Raw genomic sequence first — 21,852 nt, 5'->3', positions numbered from 1 at the left:
ACAGCAGCTCTCCAGGATTTCAGACATGGATCCTTTTCAGTCCTACTTGGAGATGTTGGGGATTGAGTCTGGGATATTCTGCTTGCAAAGCATGTGCTCTACCACTGAACTACTCAACTCTTGAAAAGCCTCAGTCTGTCTTCATCTTTTTGGCAGTAGCAGAAGACTGGGAGTAGTTTTGTCACTGAACTCCATGGCCATGGGTATTGCTTTTCCCACACTGCCCTCTGACACTGTTGCTTGGTGTGCTTACAAGAGAGGTTAGCTTGATGCAGCCAGCTTTCTTGCAAGTGTTCCTGTCACTTGAAATATGACAGGTGGCTGCAGATCTAGAGCTGCTTTGCTGGCACTTAGACTGTAGAACTCTCTACTCTTCACCAGTCTTCCTCCTTGATGGCTGTCAGAAAGCAGAAGACTTTTACATCAGAGAGGATGTTTTATCTGAACTAGGACTTTCTAAGGCGGTGATCCAACCACTCTTGAAAAAACCCACCCTGGACCCATTGGTTTGTGACAATTACTGCCCGGTCGCAAATACCTCCTTTTTAGGGAAGGTTCTCAAGTAGAGTTGTGGTGCAACATTTGCAAGTACTCTTGGATCAAACAGATTATTTTGACCCATTCCAATCTGGGTTCAGGCCTGGTTATGGGACTGAATCGGCTTTGGTTGCGCTGATGGATGGCCTTTATTGGGAGAAGGACATGGGGAGTGCGATTCTGTTATTCTTGATCTCTCAGTGACTTTTGATACCATTGAACATGGTATCCTTCTGGGCCGACTTGGTGAGATGGGTATTGGAGGCACTGTTTTACAGTGGTTCCGATCCTATCTCCAGAGTTGTTTTCAGAGAATAGCATTGGGTGATTCGTTTTCAGCCCCCTGGCAGTTGTGTTGTGGGATGCTGTTGAACATCTATATGACATCCTTGGGAGCGGTCATCAGGAGATTTGGGGCAAGATGTCAGCAGTACACTGACGATACCCAGCTCTATTTCTCTGTAAAATCTGAATCGGGAGAGGCCGTGCAAGCCCTGGACCGCTGCCTGGACTTGGTGGTTGAGAACCAATAAACTGAGTCTGAATCCCAGCAAGACAGAGACTCTGTGGGTTGGAGGTTCTCGAGTTCGGATAATTGGTCAGTTACCTGCTTTGGACGGGGTTGTACTTCCCCTGAAAGAGCAGGTCTATAGTCTGGGGGTGCTCCTGGATCCATCTTTGTCGTTAGAGACCCAGGTGACCCCAGTGGGTAGGAGCGCTTTTACCACCTTCATCTGGAAAGACAGCTGCAGCCATTTCTGGACTGGGATAGCCTGAGCGCTGTTGTCCATGCACTGGTAACCTCCACGCTGGATTACTGTAATGCACTCTATGTTGGGCTGTCCTTGAGGTTGGTCTGGAAGCTGCAGCTTGTGCAAAATGCAGTAGCAAGACTGCTCACTGGGGCAGGGTATCACCAACATATTACCCTGCTGCTGAAGGAATTGCACTTGCTATCCATTACTACTTGGCCAAATTCAAGGTTTTGGTTCTGGTGTACAAAGCCCTGTACAGCTTGGGACCAGGATACCTGAAAGATTATTTTACCTCTTATATACACAGAGTGCAGCTGATCACTGCACTCTGCAGATGAGGGCCTCCAGCAGATACTATCTTATCAGAAGGTCAGTTCCGCACAACATAGGAAGTGTACCTTTAGCGTAATGGTATCTACCATTTGGAATTCCCTCCCCTTAAATATTAGAGAGGTACCATCTCTGTTATCCTTCCAGTGCCTACTGAAGACCTTCCTCTTTCAATAAGCCTTTTAAGTAGAGACCTTATCCCAGTCTGCATCTGTGCTGGAATTGCTTTTTAAGATGTTTTTAAAGCCTTTTTAAGAAGATGTTTTTAAAGATGTTTTAATTTGTTTTTAAAGATGTTTAGCTTTAATATCTGTATTTAATGTCTGTATTTATGATGTTTTATGGTGTTTTTAGCATTTTTGTTTGCGGCCCTGGGCACCTACTGGGAGTTAGGGCAGGATATAAATTTTATAATAATAAGCTAGATAGCTATTAATTTTAATTTTTGTTTCTCTTTGTGCTAATTCATACGGTGGCTTCATAGATTTTGTTTTTGCTAAGTTACTGTAAATCACTTGGAGCTTTTGCTGTGCCAGTGGTCTAGAAATTTAATATAACACCTTGTCTAATTTCACTTTGTTGCCTCTGAGCAGTAAGAGGTGCTTTAAAGTGTTGGCTACACCTATGATAATGAAAAGCAAGATTGTGTTGAATGCTGACGTTAAAGATTGTTAGCTCAAGAGTTTCTAAAAGTGGAACATCCACCTCTTCTCTTAATAGTGAGTGTGGCAGCTATTTCATTATAGAGGTGAACATATAACCAACCTTTTAAAAAGATGCCCTTTTCCCTGCTGTTCCCCATCTGGCTGGCTGATGGTGGAAGTGTAGTTTTTACCTGTATGAAGAACCTAAGAGGAGCCCTGTTGGAACAAACCAGAGGCTCAACTAATCCAGCATCCTGTTTCCCACAGTGGCCAGCCACATGTCCCAATGAGAAACGGGCAGGACATGAGCACAGTAGCCCTACCCTGGTCACGACCCCCAGCAACTGATACTCAGATGCATGCTGTCTCTGATCCTAGAGGCTGCATCTAATGATAACTGCTTCTATAGATTTACCTAATCCCCCTTTAAAGCCATCCAAGTTGGCAGCCATTTTCACAGCCAGCAGCAGCAAATTCCACAAAGTAATTGATTCCATAAAGGAAGCCACAGACCTGACTTTACAAGATCTGAACAAGGTTGTTCATGACAGATGCTCTTGGAGGTCACTGATTCATAGGGTCGTCATACGTTGTAGTTGACTTGGAGGCACATAACAACAACAACAATTGCACCTTTGGCTTGTCCTGAATCCACTGTGATCATGGGGTAACTTTGAGTTCTAGTATTAATGTGAGGAAGAGAAAAGATTTCTCTAGCCATCCACTTTCTCCACATGATGCCTAATTTTATAAATCTCTTATCTCCCCCCACCCGACTACTTTTTTCTACACACAAAAAAGTCGCAAACATTGTTGCCTTTACTCCTCAGGAGGATGCTCCAGCCCCTAATCTTGGTTGCCCTTTTCTGCAACCCAAAATACTCTTATTGTGGCAGGGCAAGAAGATGGATCAATCTATTAGATCATCCACCTACCTGGGCCTCTTGCTTGGTGACCTGTTTGTCATGGATGTGGTGCAGGAAAGTGATACCATGGTGCAGGTAGAGCTTGGCAAGTGCATTGTTGGGTGCTTCTGGCAATCACCTTTGCCCTCCAGTTTTTCCAACAGTGCCTTGAGGTCACACAATGATCAGTCAACCTGAGAATATTTTTCTGGACCTTGCTGAGATAATTCTAATTGCCTCAAATTATGATTCTTGGACATCCATTGATGCACCAGTACTATCCAGGGGGCTGATTTGATACTCAGTGAAACCAGAATACAATAAGGAAGTTTGAAAGGTATCAGAGTGGATTAATATAAACCAGCAGTAAGGAACTTCTGGTGTGTGAGCCTAATTAGGCCTACCAGGCCTCGCCGCTTCACCTGTGAGGCTATTCTAGCCAACCTATACCCTCCTGCCCAACAGGTAAAGATGTGATTCCTTACTGAAAACAGGGTTTGCAGGGACCACTGTGTTGTTTGCAAGGCAGACAAATCAGTTGATTTGTGGCATCTACAAAGCCCTGGTGTGCCTTTGCAAGTATTGAAAATCAGCTGATTGTTGGCTCTTGCAAAGGAACAGCGTCTTGCAGGCACCACCAATCAGCAGGCTGTTGCAAGCACCAGCGTGATCTCCTCTGCAGACCCCAAGTATCAAACAAAATTAAATACTTTTGATTAATAGGTTGAAGGGAATCTAATAAGTTTTTTAAACAGCTTAGAAGTTCTGTTTACAATCAAGCAGTATATACATTTTATTAGATAAATAAGTTATTGTGCTGATTAGAGCAGTTTGTTCTCATCCGGTGAAAATGAAATGCTTATGTTTGGTAGGTAGAATGTAATATTCATGTTTTGAGGGAAATGATCAAATTTGTTCTTGATTAGATTGAGTTGAAGGAGACTTTTTTCATCTGGTAGAGGCACTGATTTCATTCTGAGATTAATTTATTGATTATTTTCAGATAATTTAATATTAACCAAGGTGTACTCTAAGAGAAACTTATTTAAAAAATCTCTTTTTAATTTTTTAAAAAAATATTTCAACAAAGATCATCAATTTTTATCCACCCAGAAAGATGAATGGATCTTGGCAACCATGTTGGCATTATTAAGAAGGCCCATGAACAAATTTGTTTATCAGATAGTGACAAAGTATTTTATATATTTATTAATTACATTTATACCCTGCCTTTATTTTCATGATAGAAACCCAAGGCGGCTCACATATGGTTCCCGGGTGGTCTCCCATCCAGACCTGACCCTGCTTAGCTTCAGCAGGGTGCTGGCCTCGTGCCTTCAGACCATAGCCTGGGACCAGTAAGAGAAATCATGCCAAGTAACCCTCTGGTGCGTTGCTCTCTTCCTTTTATCCAATAGGGACTGGGAAGGGATTAAGTAAGTCATTTCCATCATTCTCGGAGATATGGTTTCATTGAGTCCAGTGGCAATTCATCCTCCTCACTGGAATCTTAACTGTAGTATTTCAGGGTTTGGGGGAGGTTTTGTTAAAAGTGTGCTTCTTAGTGGTGCCCAGAAGGCTATAACCCCACCCTAAAATATGTGACAGCAAAAAAAGTGACTTGCACACTGCCAAAAGCATCTCAGGCTGTTGTTTAAGCTACCAGGCTGCATCTCTTTGCACTTTACAAGGATACAGGAACATAAGAATTGCCTTGTTGGATCGGACCATTGTAGGTCTAGTCCAATGCTTGATTTCTAATAGTGGTGTTGGAAATTCAGCAGGTCTTAAAGGTGGAGTGGAGGTATGTCATTTTCTAGCTGGAGTTCCATCCTCTGCATTATACGCCCAAAGGACAGAACCACAGGGCAACAAGAAGATTGGAGCAGCAAGGGGACTCGGGGATATGGATTGCTTTGCCTTGCCTTGCTCCCATTTGCTTTGCCCTCCTGCACCCAGCTTGCCTTGCTTCAACAGTGTTACTGGCTTGGCAAGAGAGAGGTCTGGCAAAGTCACTTGTTTTCAAATCTCAGAAGTGTGGCATGAGATTGATGACCATCCCCTGTTGTTTGTTTCAGTATCTGGTATTTAGGGATATACTGCCTCTGTTCATGTAGCTAAAGCGTATTTAGTAGCTCTGTTTATTTAACTGAAGTCATCTACATGAATGACCATCACCATATTCTGTGCTAGTAAAGTGCACAGTTATGTGTTATGTTCTTTCATCTGTCATGAATCTGTTGCAAATTTGTAGGAGAACAGTGGAGACATTTGCAGACCAGTAATCCTTTGTGCTAGCTTGACCTTCAGTCCCAAGGTGAACATGAGATGCTGCAGTGTCTCTGGCGTCTTCACTAAAATTCAGTATACCAAAGGAAATAATAACATAAACTACTGGTGTGCCAAGTTCTTCACATCAGACACAACAATTCCATGAAGTGTGTGTTTGAAAGTAATCTATATAGGAAGACATCCATAGGTAAAACAGATCTTGATTCACAGAGAGGCATTTTCTGAATATGCAATGAAATATTTTATGGCCCTATAGCTGGAAACGCATTCTTCCGCCACGGTGGGACAGTATGTGTCTTTCAGCTTGTGCCACATATGACTTGCAGAGCAATCCAAATCATGGGAAGCCGGCAGGACCTAGAGTAAAGAAGCCTGTTCTAGATGAAAAGAAGCTAGTTTTGTAGCTCAAAATGCTTGAAGAATTCTGTCACCAGTGAACAAGAACAATAGTATTAACATTATATGATCTAAATTGCACTCTTTAAATACATTTATTAAATAAATAAAATAAAGATATATAAATTTATTTATTTATTTATAAAAATATTTGCATGTTACTATTCATGAAAAATCAATGTTATTTACAACAGTTATACATATATACAATAAAGATCATGTACATTTTTAAAAATCGGATCAGAAATTTTGGTTACATGGTGATGCACATTGGACTTTTCCAGAAGTAATTCTACGTTGTAGTGTTTGAAACTAGCTTGTTTCAATAAACCATGGTTAAAGTTAACAGTAGTTTATGGTTTGGATGTAATGCTAAACTGTGGTTAATTGATATTGAAAGTGATCGTATCTTGGCAGGGGAGGGAGGAGCACATGAACCTGAGACTCATTCACTTAATGCTAAGTAATAGTTTGCATGTAAAGGCTGCTTAGTTCATAATGTTTCATAAGGTGAAACTATGGTATGGCACAGCAGGTCTTGGGCTTGTATACTCCCCTTCACCTCTCCTCTTTTGCATGTCAGGTAGAGGAGTTTGGAAACAGCCAAACCGTGATTTTAAACAAATTAAAGTTCTGCTACAAGGTGGCATGTGTACTTTAATGTCCAGGGGTGTAGTCGTCTGGGGTGTCAGGGTCTTAGACGCCTAACATAGATACAGATTAGCAACATCAATAGTTTTATGTTGTCAGTTTTATGTTCTTCACTATCTGTATCGTGCATAGGAGGTTCTTGGTGCTAAATAAATAGTACAGCATTTTATAAGAATGTTTTCTCAGCTTACCATTTACTTGCCCCATTCTTTCTTCACAGTTGTCCTAGGACAACTTTAAATGTGAAGATAGTGAGGTGGAATTTAGTGGCAATTCCTTATGTGGGTACTCCATGCACCAGGCACTGTATTTTAAAACTTTTGATCCATATGTTGTCTGTATGTGTGGAGATTTTTCACCACTGCTAAATGATCATGCTTGCAAACACTGCATGCATGTGGGCTGAGTTTGTTATATTTTGCTGTGTACTGATTGCAGTGCCCGTTGATGGAACTGTTCTTTGGTGGTTTGTCGTGTTAAATTAGTTCTGAGCCTGAAGTGGTTTGGCCAGAATGTCATTGGGGCATGGCATATTCCAAGAGTAGATAGAACATGGGATGTTAGGAACCCAATAAAGTGTGTGGGCCTTGGAGGGCAGGAGAGCAGGATGAGTTTGTTTCTCTCTCAACTCTTTCACTTGAGGCTTGCATCTATTTCTGAATCCCAGATAAGTCTCCAGCACAGGACTCTAGGTCACTTTTGAGGGAGTTTGGTACTGTCGGCCATCGCAGAATCTCAGAATCTTCACAGCATAACATTTAATGTTCACAAAAGGAATACATTCACATTGGTGTATCTGTTTTTAACAGTGAAAGCAAGTTGAATACATTGGTGCAGAAGCTTCACGACTTCTTGGCTCACTCATCAGAAGAATCTGAGGACGCAAATTCTCCTCCAAGATTAGCTGTGAGCAAAAATACAGGTAAAAGGTTTTATCATTTTAAACCTGTTCAGATACCTACGTCTTTAACGTTTATTCTTTCATGCCTTATACCAGGACTACATAGAGGTAGAGAAACATGAAATACTGTTCCTGCTGTTATGTTCTTGATGACTATCATTAGAGGAGAGAACATGCTGTTGGTGTATTGTTTATGTGACTATAAACATTCACCTTATTGATCAGTATGGTGGGTGGGGAAAATGTATTCTTACCTTAGTCTGTGTTTATTGTTTTCATAGTTCCTTGTATTAGAACTGTGTAATTAGAACTGTGTTAACATACTATGTTATTTTTCTGCCAATGCCGAGCTCTCATGGATTATGTCAATTGCTGTTAGGAATTAGAATTGTGGTTAGTTCAGAAAGTGTTGCAAAATAACATGAAAGCAACTCTGGTACATTATCAGATTTGGAGAATTCTCATGATATTGTTAATTACTATAAAATAAATCCCTGGTAAGATCTGGAAAAATGACAGGAGCATGGTTGTCCAAGAATGGAGACATGTAATGCTGGTTCTAGGGGTCTGAAAAACATAAGTAAGTCTTGTGGCACTTTTTGATGGCGGCTTTTGATAAAACTGCAGGTGCCATGGAAGTGTTTTACATTCCTGGGTTTAGTGCAATAATGCTAAGAAGAAAAATAGAAATACTGCTATCAGTGACTTTCTAAAAAAAAAAAAATCATCTCAATATGTTCCTGTTGAGGATATACTCAAATGCAAATTTTCCCTGCCTGCTATTGCTTCCCTTCAGTGAAGGGAGCCATGCTGTGTATGCACTGGTTCCACCACTGAAATGAGCAGGGTGTCCTTGCACAGATGAACAAGGTCTGTGAACGTTGGAGTGCATATAGGACTCTAAATCACTTTGCTTGGTATGAAGACAAAACCTGGCTTCACATCACACTCATCTTTTCAATTAGATAAAAGTGTTGTGCTGAACATGGGATTGCAGCCTTTGGGCTTTCTTTTTATTCTGTCATAATTCTTGCAGTCTTCACATTACTTGATTAAATAAGATGCTAAATATCAATTTAGATTACTAGTTTCTCTGATAGTTTTCACCTGGGATTTGAGAAGCTAGATTTTATAGGTATCTCAGTTGACTCATAAAATGTACATTGCATTGTTGAAGACTTCTGCCCAAGGTAGAATTTTTCTGATCTGAAAATATCTATTCACACTTCTAATTTTATTTTAATTACATTTTTATCCAAGTCCTCAGTTTTTTATATTAAAATTAAATCTGATCATAAAATGGCTGTTTATCTGTGAGAATTAACTGTTCCTGGTAGATATGTGTTTATTCATCTCAGATTTTAGGCTATGCCCACAGAATATCTAACCAGTAAATTCTTTAATAGGCCAACAAATGACCATCTTTGTGTATTCAATCAGGCCAGATCAAAAACAGTTATTGCACTTTATGCAGCTCATCTATGAAAAGATTTCTCCATTCCAGAATTTTTCCAAAGGCCAATCAGATCTCATAATCAGATGGGTGGTGGCCAATGTAATCAAGCTTAACTATAGAGCGGCTTTATGTGTGCTAGGCATGAAAATTATGGGATACCATTTTGACCCCAAACAGTGTCAACTGTCATGGGGATTTTTTAATTTAAATGATTTGGGGAACTTTATAATTTTAAGTGTTGATAATTTGCAATTCTGAAAATTCATGTGATTTTACTTACTTTTTGATTCTTTTTTGTGATCTATATTGTAAATGGCTGCTGGCTACAAACAATCTGCTTGACTAGCATTTTTATGCAAATATTGTTGCTAACAATATGATGATTATCTATTACTGCATAGGAGAATAGCTCTTTTCCACAAACTGCAGATATATATTTTGGCCAAGCAAAAATTCCAATCCAATAGTACTGTATTTATTTATTATGGTCAAAGACCAGCAAAGTTATGTGAAATATATAAAAGATAGTTTAAAAAAGGACATAAGAACAAAATACAGTTTTACAAAATTCCCTCTGTCAGGAGGATAAGAACATTTTTTCCTGATTTGCATTGAAATCATAATAAACTTAGAAACCCTTTGCGTGATATAAGAGGATACATCCCTTAAACTGTTTAGTACTAAGGTTGTGGAGTTACTTCCAGAAAAGGCTGTTAATAATGGGGAAATTATCTTCTTTCTGCATTCCTTACACATGTTACAATACAAATGAATATGTTCAGCATATTCTGTTGTTCCAGCGCCACAGGGACATATCTGTTCATTAACTTGGATCTTACTAAATCGCTCTTCTAATAGTGCTGGTGGCAACTCATTAAAGCGAGCAAGGGTAGATGCTCTTCTGTACTTTGGGATGGTTAACGTAGGAAGATATGAAGCTGCAGTGAGTCCATAGTTGGTAAAGTGACTATAGAGTAACGGGGAATAAGATTTGTTAGCAGCTGTTCTTAGATGTTGTAGATCTAAGTCTATTGATCTTTGAACAACAAGAAATTGGGCCTTCTGAAGTCCATAGTTGCCCACAGCTTCCACAGAGAAGCCTAGCCTAAGTAGCTTCTTCTCCATCACTCTCATCCGAGTGACACAGGAATCTGAAAGCAGTAAGAAGAGATAGCTACTAGGAACTGCCAGGAAGTGTAACCGTAGCCACCATTTAAAGGTATCAATCCATGCCTTGCATTCGACTGATTGAATACCCACTTCCATATAAATTGCTGCGTTCCCCACACAGGAAGGAAGACTCAATAACTCCCTTAAAAATACAGACTGGACTCTTCAGTTTGGGCATTATATCCCAATATCCAAATAGGAATACCATAAGTAAATTGGGCCAGAGTCTTGGCTTTGTAAATTTGAATTGCAGAAGGGATAAATTGAACACCTTGCATAAAAAAGAATCTTAGGATCAGCTGCTGACTAAAATTTGCTGTCAGTTGCCTGCCTTCATTGTTCAGACCAAAATCCAGTGCTCTGCATTTGTATGCCTAGATATTTTAATATGGGCAACTTGCTTAATGATATATTTAAAGTCCATTTATATTTTTTCAGAACTTTAGAAAAAACCAAAACTTTAGACTTGCTATAATTGATAGCTGTTCTCAGAGCAATAGGTCCCAAATGCAGACAATAGTCGGTTTAGGCCAATTCTGGAAAGTGACAACAGTACAGCATCATCAGCATACAAAAGTAAGGGTATCTTAGTATTTGGCAGTTTGGGAGCATGGGAATTGACAATGCAGAGGTAAGAAGCCAAATAATTTAAAAATAAATTAAAAGGAAAGGGGCCAAAATACAGTCTTGTCTTACACCTCTTGTAGTAGGGATTAGGTTGGAACTTGTCCCTGCTGCCCACATCTGACTTGACTAGAGGTCTGATTATACAGGTATCTGATGATAAACAGTAGGTGCTTGTCCATAGAACTTTTATGTAATTTGGACCATAGCAGTTCCCTCGAGACTAAATCAAAAGCAGACTTAAGGTCAATAAAGGCAGTAAAAAGCTTACCACCAAGAAATGAAGTGTATTTCTCTGCCAAGTGAGCTAACACACAACAGTGGTCTAAAGTTGAATTGCCAGCTTTAAACCCAATTTGTTCTTCACCTATTATACTATTATCCTCCAGCCAAGTTAAAATCTTACATTTAAAATACCTGGCATAAAGTTTCCCAATGAAGAAGGCTAATAGGGCAATAGTTAGCTGGATTGGAACTGTCACCCTTCTTAAAAATGGGAACTATGATAGCTTTACTCCAAATATCTGGAATCTTAATAGAGTTATTAATAAAAGGAAATAGAGCTGCTAATAGGGGAGTCCACCATTTAGGATTAGATTTTAAGAGATCAGGAGGTATAGAATCTGGGCTTGGAGCTTTGGCAGACGTAAATTCAGTAATCAAATCAATAATTTCACCATGAGTAACAGATTGCCACTCTGGGGCATCAGGACAATTGGAAACTACACGATAAGAAATTATTTGGATCCTGGAGAAAAATATATTTCCCACTCATAGTTGGAAATACACCAAGCAGGGTGTTCTTGTTGCTCTGAGAGAGCCCCTGTAACAATTTGCCAGAAAAATCTACTCTCATTCTTTTGTGTGGTATATAGTAGCTTATTCCATTTCCTGCTCTCTTTAGCTATTTTCTTTTGAATGATAAGTGCTTTGTGTTCTCGTTTCAGTTTATAGTACACTTCAGGTAGATGTTTATTACCTCTATTACGGTATATGGATTAAACCTGGCTAATCTGAATCTTGGTCAAACCAGCTCTTGTTCCTGTGATATTTACCACCAGCCAAAGAGCTATCTGCCCCCTAGATTCCTTTGAATATCAAAAGTAAGTGCCTCATAGTGATACAGCTTCTCTTCACTGGTAGAGGCTAGAATGTTTTGATATAATTGGAGGCAGGCAGAGGATTCTATAAAAGAGGCGAACTTACCCACTCTCCTATTAGCCCATTTAATCCTTCTCACACAAGACAGAGAGGAGTCAAATAATGGAGGTCCAGTAGGCAAATGAATCTTTAAGGGAGGTTCAATTAATGTCACTAATGGATTTTGATTACTATCTGTATGATCATCAATATAAGCTTGGATTGCCCTTCTGAGTGACTGAGTGACAAGGACATAGTCAACAGTACTACTCCCTAACAAGGAACTAAAAGTAAATTCACCCATCATATCACCTGGAGTACTTCCATTCAAAATAATTTTGTTATCGCAGCATGCAAGAGCTAAGCATGTGCCAGCAAAATTTATTGTAACATCCTTAGAGTTTCTGATATACAGAGATTGCCCTATTGTATGATCAATTCCTTTAAGATGTCAAGATCCTGGTAGTGTATCATCATCAGGGCTGAGCTGGGCATTAAAGTCACCAGCCATTCAGACCTGTGCTAATGGAAACTTTGCATATTCTAGCTCTTCCCACTGGGCTTTCTTGCCAGAATAACATGTAGCTGGAGGGACATAGATGTTGAACAGTAAAACTTGAAAACAACTAATTAGGGTTGCCATAGCAATGGTTCCACAGCTAGAGAGTGCGAGAACCTCCACATTAAGGGATGTGGAAACCAAACAAAGCAATCCTGCACTGGGCCTACCTCTACTTGAAGATTTAGTTGCTGCCAGCGAGGTAGCAATATACCCATTGAATATTATCTGTTCACAAGCCCAGGACTCCTGCAGCAGAACAATATCAAAGGATTTGATAGAATTAATAAATGATCCATCCCTAATCTTCCCCTTCCAACCCGCTATGTTCCAAGAGAGACATCTGAGCCAAAGGTGGAAGGTTATGTGTCTTAGGGAGTCAGTCAATAGGGTTAAGTTACTCCAACACACCTTCCCGATCTAAAAAAGCACTGCCACTCTTAATTGGTAAAATCTGCTTATTAAAAGGCCTAGAAGGAGAGTTAGAAATAGGAGGCGAGCCTAATTCATGAGATTCCAAAAACTGGAGACCAACCGAATCCTTTGAGCAAGCGACACCAGCATTTACTATAGGAGCATTAGGCTTAACCACCAGTCCTTCCTCAGAGTGGAGATTGATAGTTTTAAATGCTCTGTCTTGCTCTGGTTTCTTGTCTATACAGACTGGGGAGAGCACTTTAGCAGTGGAACTGTTAAATACTCATGGGATTTATCTGATTTCCCATTAGTTATAAAAAGTCTCAGAACCTTAATTTTAACTGTATTTAATCTCTCTGTGATATTTATCTGCTGTGCCTGTGGGACTGCAGAAAAGGAACCAAGGAGATGGGACACCTCCAATTCCCAGAAGTCATATCTGACCTGGGGTAATGAATGAGATACAGAAGGTATATCTTTGCCTTTTCTAATTCCAGATGTGAAGGATTTGAAGGAATAACTATAGACGGGGCAAGTCAGTAGATGTGGGATCATCCCATCTAATTAAATGTGGGCTTTCTTTTAATGAGATTGTTAGATCCTGTTGTAAATTAGGTGCTATGGGTAGATGGAAATTTCACGGTGGTCTGTTGAACATATTTAGTACTTTTTGGATCTGCATCGCCTGACGGAATACCCTGGATAGATTGTTTCCTATTTTTTATATTATATAGTGTAGTGGTTAAGGTGTTGGACTACGACCTGGGAGACCAGGGTTCGAATCACCACATAGCCATGAAGCTCACTGGGTGACCTTGGGCTAGTCGCTGCCTCTCAGCCTCATGAAAACCCTATTCATAGGGTCGCCATAAGTCGGAATCGACTTGAAGGCAGTACGTTTACATTTTCCAACTGACACCCTTAATATTAGAATTGGTGCCAGAACCTCTTATGGCACCACCATGTCTCCTGTTAGGAAAGAGAGGCTTAAGGGATAGATCTTTAAAAAATTTTGTAGGAGAAATACCAAATGAATTAAGCAAAAACCTTTTGTGTAGGAATATCTGTTTTGCTAAAACTAAGAAGAACTCTGGTGTGTGTTGGTAAAGAAGGCAGCAATTCAACAGCTCAGGTAAATGAATCTAACCCCCAATGGTTGCCTTAGGTGATGTTTAACCATCTGAACTGAATCCCAGCATGGCATACCTCCATTTAAAGGGTGTAGTATTTAGGACAACCTGGTATGCCTGTAAAACCAGATGTAGTCCTGTACCCCCTAAACGTTGCTGCTTACTTTCTTTGGTCAGCTGATGATTTAGACTGGGCTGAAGAGGTAGCTTTCTCTGCCATTACTGGGGGATGATTGAAAGCAGTAAGATTCCCAGAAGCTAAACTTCCGCTTGGAGCAAGAGAGGCTAAGTGGTTTAAGATCGTCACTGTTTCTCTTAATTGGGAATAGATATTTTGTGTTGTATTAGCCACCAAAAAGCACTGGTTTCCCAAAAGTTCTGTGAAAGATAAGTCAAAGGGAAAAGGCTCAGGCTTAGTAGCCTCTGCCTTAGGAGGTGTAGGAGGAGCCTAGCCAGCTCTAGGAGGAGGAGGAGGAGGCTCGTTATCCTCAGCAAATGCTATTCGTGACTGGAATAGTAAAGGCCGTCTCTTTCAGTTTAGGTCTTTTGAAAGGCAGAAAGTCGTCAATTTTAGACTGTTTAAAAGGCGGTTGAGACACCAGATTGCTCAGAGAGCTACATCTTTTCCTACCTTTCATAGTCAAATCTAAGACAAGAAAACCCCATTAAAATATGTTAAAATTTAACAATCAAAATTATTGAATATTAAAATATCAAACCAAAACTATATTAAAACTAAGAACAAACAAAATTTCCTCCTCCGTTAGACTTATTTCTGTAATGTAAACATGCTCCCCTCCTCCTAGCATGGAGTTATTTGAGACTTATTTCTATATCATACACATCAAGTCCATTCAGACGGGGAAGGTACTCCTAAGTGGTGACAAGTCCTACAATGAGAAGTACCAAGCTGTCTTCACAAGAAGTCTTCTTAAGTAGATTTTCACTCCTTTTCACACCCAAATTGGCCAGTCCCAAGGCGTACTCCCGAGTCTCTCTTCCACCTTAAATCAACACAGGAGCTTCATGTCATGGCAGCATAGAAATTTCTCCTCTTTGTTTCCTTCCAAAAGTAGTCTCAAAGTGAATTTCCTCTTTTTTCCAAGTATTCCACCCAAACACATAAAATATGCAACATTTGAGAGAGAGAGAGATGCTGAGGGAGGATATGATATCACCAAACTCTATGAACCTTCAGGCAGCAGCACCCCCCCCCGCCTTTTTCCCAGCTTTTGAGCTGGGAAAATTGTGAGTATCACCGCAGTGAGTCTGGCAACCATATTTATTGAAGAGTGCAAGTAAGCACCACCCTTCAGTAAAGCAGTTCTGAGGAACATACTACTTCAGCTTGGCTTTATTCACGTATTTGCCGTTGAAAATGAGAGAATCCAACTTTATTTTCTAGAGGCAATCCTTGGTTTTTAGAGTTTGGTTTCTGATTTTGATATAGCACTAAATACAACCCAAGGCAGCTGGTGGAGATTTCTGTGGGATATAGTACTGTGCCTACAGTGTAATCATAATTTTGGAGAATTATTAGCTATCTTTACATGTGGACATCTTCTATTTTGTTTCTTACAGATAAAATGCCTGAAAATATTCCAACTTCAATGGAGAACAGCAGGGAAGAGGTAAGTGCCTTAGTTTATAATAATAGAAAACGGCTGCAGAAAGTGGTGATTGATTTGATAGGAACCCATATCTTTTAGATTACTTTCCCTATTGGGTGTGAGTGTGAAGTTGTATGAAGGTTATTTAGAAATGATTTTGATTAAAATGCATTAAACCTTTGGCAATTCCCAGGATAGATGTCCACTATAAGATGTCCACTGGGCTCCTGCTAGGAGGAAGGGTGGGATATAAATCAAATAATAAATAAATATAACTGAATAAGCCAGTGATAAGAAATGATCCAGATAGCTCACAGCATACAAAACAATAAATTAATTTTATTTTTTATTTTTTTGTATTTTGAAAACAGGGCGATATAAGACTTTAGGAATTATATTCTATTCAGGACATAAATTCAGTATTTTTGCATTCCTTTTTTCATTTTTTGATGAGATCAAGCTCTTTGCTCCAGTTTAAAATAGTACTAAAATGTGAATTAGAGCTCATTCGTATATTTTATCACTTGGATAAAAATTGGAATATGCTTACATGCAAGTAGAGCTTTTTACTCCCCCCCCCTTTTTTTTTAAGGATCTTTACTTGGTGGTGAAAGCATGTGTACCCAATGAACTAGGTAGTATCCTGTGTTGCCATTTTATAGGAATACTGGGCCAGTGCAGATCAGCCATTATTTTCCACAAACGAGTCTCACAGTGACTTGCAAAAAATTAGAGTGGATAATTATACACTATAAGTAATCATCCGCTAATGATGATTAATAAACTGATATGCCCTGTCACACACAGCATATGCATGGCCAGCAAAAAATACTCATTTAAAATGCCCACAAGGGTACAATAATGTTTTAACATTCAAATCCCTGGGAGAAGAGAACAGTTAACAGATTGGGAGTTGGTCTCAGGAATGTGCATTTCCCCTGTGAGTTGATGGCAAACCACGTTAACTGTGGTTAGTAACCATAGTTAGGATAACTTGTTCCCTCAGTGTTTACCTCAGCACCATCCCTTTGAGATCAGCCTCAATGTCTGCTTTGTGTTCTAGAGATTACAATTTTATCGTTCATATCCATTAAGCATCTTAAGTAGGACTTTAATTTTGTGGGAGATTAAAATACTATGTATTTTAGGATTACTTAACCTAGTAAGATTGTATGTTCTGAACTAGAGTTTACAGTATTCATGCAAGCTATATGCTAGAATATCCTTTCCAGTATGACCTTTGTGGATATACAAACCTTTCTGCCCTTGCAGCACCTGATTCACGTGACTGAAAGGAGCTGGTGGGTCTTAAGAGACTTTGAGCCTAGTGTTGACTTTTACAGTAGGGCCCCACTCATACAGCGGGTTACGTTCCGGACCCCCGCTGAAAAGCAAAAACCACTGAAAAGCGAAACTCATTGAATAGCATGGTGCATGACGCTCGAAAACCGCCGTAAAAGCGGAACAAGAGCCGTATGAGTGGGACTTTAGTTTAATTGCGTGTAATTGAGACTGCTGCATTAGTGAAGCACTGTAAAGTGAAGCTCTGTAAAGCGGGGCCCTACTGTATACAGTTGTTTAATTCCACAGCATTTGATCATTTTTACTTTTATGCACCAGCCCAGTTATATACATTTGCAGGCAGGGCTGGCCCCAGTCATGCCGGGGCCCTTGAGCCCCAGCCTGCCCTGGGCCCCAGCACCCCCCTTCTGCGATTCGTGGCAGGATTGGTACTGCGGATCGCAGGGCGGGAGATCCCAAGCCACCCGCCATTCCCCCGTTCTACTGTGCTGTTCTCTGTGCTGTTTTTTCAACGGCGCGCACTGCACGCGCAGGTTTGCCATCAATCAAGATGGCGCCCGAGGTTTCCCTAAGGGGCTGAAGCCTCTGCCACCATCTTGGTTGATGGCACGCATGCATGCTACACATGCACATTGCTGCCATCAACCAAGATGGCGGCAGAGGCTTCAGCCCCTTAGGGAAACCTCAGCCGCCATCTTGATTGATGGTAAACCTGTGTGCGCAGTGCGCTCAAGTGCAGCCGTAAAAAACAACAGAGGCAAAGGTAGGTGAAGCGGGAGAAGGGCAGGCGACTCTGAAGCTCCTGACCTGCTATCCGTGGCAGGATTGCTGCCTCGGATTGCGGAAGGGGAGCAGAGGGGCCCCTATAGCCCCAGCGCTCCTCGGGCCAGTGCCCCACCTGGCTGCCCGTTAGAACTGGCCCTGTTTGCAGGCATAGTGTATCTGCTGTCTAACAACTGAAATATACACTGTATGTAAAATATAAAAGTAGAGTTGTCCTTAAATTTTATAGGAAGTTATATTTAAATTGATGTGTATGCATAAGGATGATTATTTTTTGGATTTTTGTATAAGGCTTGCAATTCTGTGTTCCTCCTCCTTTCATGTTTAGGGTAGTAGCTCTTCTGAAAGATCCAAATCATTAGGATCATCACGTTCCAAAAGGTTAGTTTGATGTGGTATTTACCTATTTGAATTACTTGCTTGAGTCATTCTGGAGGAAGAGCTTATTGCCTGTCAGAATCCATAATAACCATTTTAAGAAGTGATATAACTGAAGTATATGCAGATATTATGGATAATGGTATTTGCTTTTCTTAATTCATGTCATTCAGTCAACTATATTTCAGACAATAGCTTTAGATAGCTTTTAAGAATGAGTCAGATATGACTGTCGTTCAGTGATGGTAGCTGATGAATACCTCAATGTCGTCTAGACTTGTATTTCCAGTGTGCATCATATACGCTTGTTAAAGTTCAGTTTCACTGGCTGTTATATTGCCTCTTCTGACAATGCTAAGAAGTTGTTTTTTTACTCTTCACAATTTGCACTACATTCTGTTATCTCAAATGTTTTAATTTAAGGAGATATAACTTGTGCAACAATACACTTTGCCTAAGATTCAAGGAAGTTGCTTGTTAAAGCATCATATTACTGGTGGTGGTATAAACATTTGTATCTGCTGCTCATGCAGGAAACCTACAGTTGTAACAAAGTATGTTGGCACGGATGATGAACAAATCTTAGATGAAACTATGAATCAAGATATTTCAAATGAAAACTCGGAAAATGAAGTTGATATGAAAAGCTTGCCTAAAGGTAATTTATTTCATAAGTTAACAAGCATTCAAAGCAAAACATTATATGATGGATGTATATTAAATCTATCTAGGAAACTGCCGGCACGTTATACCTAGAAGTACTGAAACTTAGAAATTCGGGGACACGAGGATAAAACTAATAAAATTTATTTCTGTTATTTTTGTCAAGGGCTTATCACTGGGGATTTTCTACAAGCTTCAGAGTCACAAGATCTTGAACTCCTCATTATTTAAAACATTTTTTCCTGTTTGTTTTAAAACTTTAATAGTTTAGGTCAAGGGTGGTTAACTGTGGCTCTCCAGAAGTTTTTCTATTATTTTATTTGCAAATTTAACAAAGAAGAAAAAAAGAGAAGAAAAAGAATTATATATAAAAAAAGAAGGAAATAAAAATAAATTAATAATAGTAATAACCACCATCAGCTCACATTAAGTATACAAGAATCATCAGTACATTCATCTTAAGTTAAACATATAAATTGACATAAGCCATTCAGATGTCCAAATAGGTATCCACACAACATTGACATTTATAAGAAATACCTTCCAGGCTCAAAGTATGAGTCTCTTAGCAACCATAAGGGCTTGCAAAATCCACTTCTGTTGTATTGCCGTTAATCCCCATATTAAATTGATACAAACAGCAACTTCAGTATAAATAGACAAGCTGGACTTGTCACTGGACAAGCTCACATCATATGCCTCCCACTTCTAACATTTCTCTGTATTAGGCAGCTGTGGAGTCTGGTATACCCAAAATATTAATTTTTGCTCAATTTCAAATCTAAAGCAATTTCCCATTGTTTAGGCTATACAATGCATTCTAATTCCCTATTCTGCACTTCTGTAAGCTCCTGAACTTCTACCTTCAAAGATCGATTAAGCATTTATAAACATCAGCTATGGCTTTGACTTTTTGTAAGGATCCAGTAATGCCCTCCAGTGGCCCTCCAGATGATGTTGGACCAATTCCCATCAACCCCAGCTTGCTTGGCCAGTAGTCAGGGTTGTTGGGAAGCAACATCTGTAAGGCCAAAGATTAGCCACTCTTGGTTTAGGTTTTCTGCACTAATACTATCAAAGTTTAGATTTAGCTTGTTGAAAGAAGCCAACACTTTTTCCCTATCCAAAGTTCTTCACTTTCAGATGCCACCTGCTACTGCTTGAACTAGAATCTGTAATTTTGCAGATACTTTTAGATATGATGGCAACAACTAATGTTTTAAAGGGTCTCGTTCCTGTGGGTCTGAACTGAGCCAAGACCATGCTTTCCTGCTATGTGAACAAGCGGCAATTAACCACTTTCATGGCCACGAGGAGGTCAGAAGTGTTCATTTCTCCCAGGTAGCATACCATTAGGAGGATATTGGCACCACTTAATGTCCAAAAGCAGGAATGCACAGGAGTCAAGACTTCTGATGCTCTTTCCTGTCTGATCCCAGTCCATTCCTGCCTTTGGATCCTTCTGCCTTAGCTCTTTGTGAGTCTGTTCCTGTATTGTGTATTTTGTGAGTCTATCTTCCTTGTTCCGTTTGATTCCGTATTTTTGATCCCTTTTTTATTTCTTAAAAAAAAACACCTTGCAGACCAGGGCTTTCCCCCTCCTTGCATTTTCTCTTTCTCCCTCTCCAGTTGTCTGGAAGCCACAGCTTCTCTGCCCAGCCTATTGTGGCATGTGCCCGATCACAGTCTTTTTACGATCGCGGTCCTTGTCCAGGGATTGCTGACTGCCACTGCAGTCAGCGGCTTAACCATCCCCACAGCCACTGATCCCTCCGGAGCTCATGGCTGTGGCTCTGGTTGTGTCCTTGTGATCCTTCTTCTGACCACCATTTTGGCTTCCTGACAGTCTCTTTCTCCCGGCCGCCATTTTGTCTTCATTCTTTTGCCACAATTGCAAGTTTTAATCAATTTGCTAGCCTATCGGTTTGTAATCAGCCTCCTTGGTCTTTGACCTCTTTGCCTCTCATCCACTTTAAAAAAAAAAGAGAGAGAGATGGTTGTCCTCTGGCTGTCCTGTACCTAGACTGGGCCCTCTGTGCCTCCTTCCTTTTAGCCTTTCCTCCTTTGACAACACAAAAATATCCTTTTTTAAAAAAACTGAATTCTGTTTTGCTGCCTTTTTGGTCTGTATTTGCGTGCCAGACATCTTCCGTCTTCTGGACACACTTAAAGGTTTTTTCTTTTTTTGTTTCCTTGGCTGCATTTAGAGCTCAACCACTCCCCCCTACTGTGGGTGGTTGATTCTGCTTTGGCTGCAGTTAGAGGTCAGACCATTCCCCGCTACCATGTGCAGTTCTTGTTAGCCTCACTAACGCACCACACCCCTCTACCTGTGCATGTGTTGGATTAACCAGGAGTATATCAAGCTAATGCCTGTTACCTTTCCCTTCTACTGTGTGTGCGTACTCATGGCTGGGTCATCTCATGCTGCTCTTACGGACATTTCAACTGAACAGCAGAACGCTATAACAGGTAGCAGCAGCCATCTCAACAGCCATCCACCCCATCAGCATCTCTGGCCTTGGACTCATCCAAGTTGCATAAGCACAAATCCTCCCAAGTCTTCCAAAGCCTCCAAATGTACCAAGAAGTCATTTCTCTTGGCCAAGCAGAAAGATTCATGGAGGGCTCGCTATGTCAGCATCCCTATCTCCTGAGGCGACTCATCGAAGGCTATGACGCAGGACCAGCCTTACCGATCACACAGGCTAGAGGCACTTTTTCAATCACCCATGGACTCCTCTGATGAGGAATTAGAAGGGTTTCTGGACCAACCTGGGAAGGCCACTGTGCTTCTTCCCTGCCAATTGGTCTCCAACGCCTCCACTCAGTTAGCTAACCTTCTTGAGTGCTCTCAGACTTCTCTTTCTCAGTTCGGATATGCTCTTTCTGCTGAACTTCAAAGGCCTTCTCCTGCACCTGCACTCCAAGCTCCTACTCTACCTCCATCTGAGCAACAACGGTCATCATCTCCTAATCTGTTTGACAGTCCTCAGGACAGGGTTCAACATTCTGCTAATACATAGGCTGATCCACTGGATCCATTCATCACGGCTGAAGTGGAAGCAGAGTGGAGTGGTGAGTCGGATGGGGAGGAGGATCTATCACATCAACTTTTTCAAGCCTCCAATTATCATGCTCTATTCCGTAAAGCCCTTACCACATTGGGGCTGGAAAGTTCAGAACCCAACCCATTGCCTGCTCCTGTC

General features: G+C 40.5%; 1 protein-coding gene across 1 annotated transcript in view; it reads left to right on the top strand.

The window, feature by feature from the left end:
* ATRX (ATRX chromatin remodeler) overlaps window positions 1-21,852 on the top strand; it is a 163,982-nt gene that overhangs the window by 14,847 nt on the left and 127,283 nt on the right. Inside the window, exons 2-5 of the mRNA XM_061598106.1 lie at window positions 7,320-7,432; window positions 15,489-15,538; window positions 17,931-17,983; window positions 18,514-18,638. Of these exons, the coding sequence (XP_061454090.1) occupies window positions 7,320-7,432; window positions 15,489-15,538; window positions 17,931-17,983; window positions 18,514-18,638 (341 nt within the window). The remainder of the gene's footprint in view (window positions 1-7,319; window positions 7,433-15,488; window positions 15,539-17,930; window positions 17,984-18,513; window positions 18,639-21,852) is intronic.

This window comes from Rhineura floridana, chromosome 16 (assembly GCF_030035675.1).
Source record: "Rhineura floridana isolate rRhiFlo1 chromosome 16, rRhiFlo1.hap2, whole genome shotgun sequence".
Classification (NCBI taxonomy): Eukaryota; Metazoa; Chordata; class Lepidosauria; order Squamata; family Rhineuridae; genus Rhineura; species Rhineura floridana.
The sequence above is the reverse complement of the archived record's forward strand: the minus strand, read 5'-3'. Positions and strand labels throughout refer to the sequence as shown.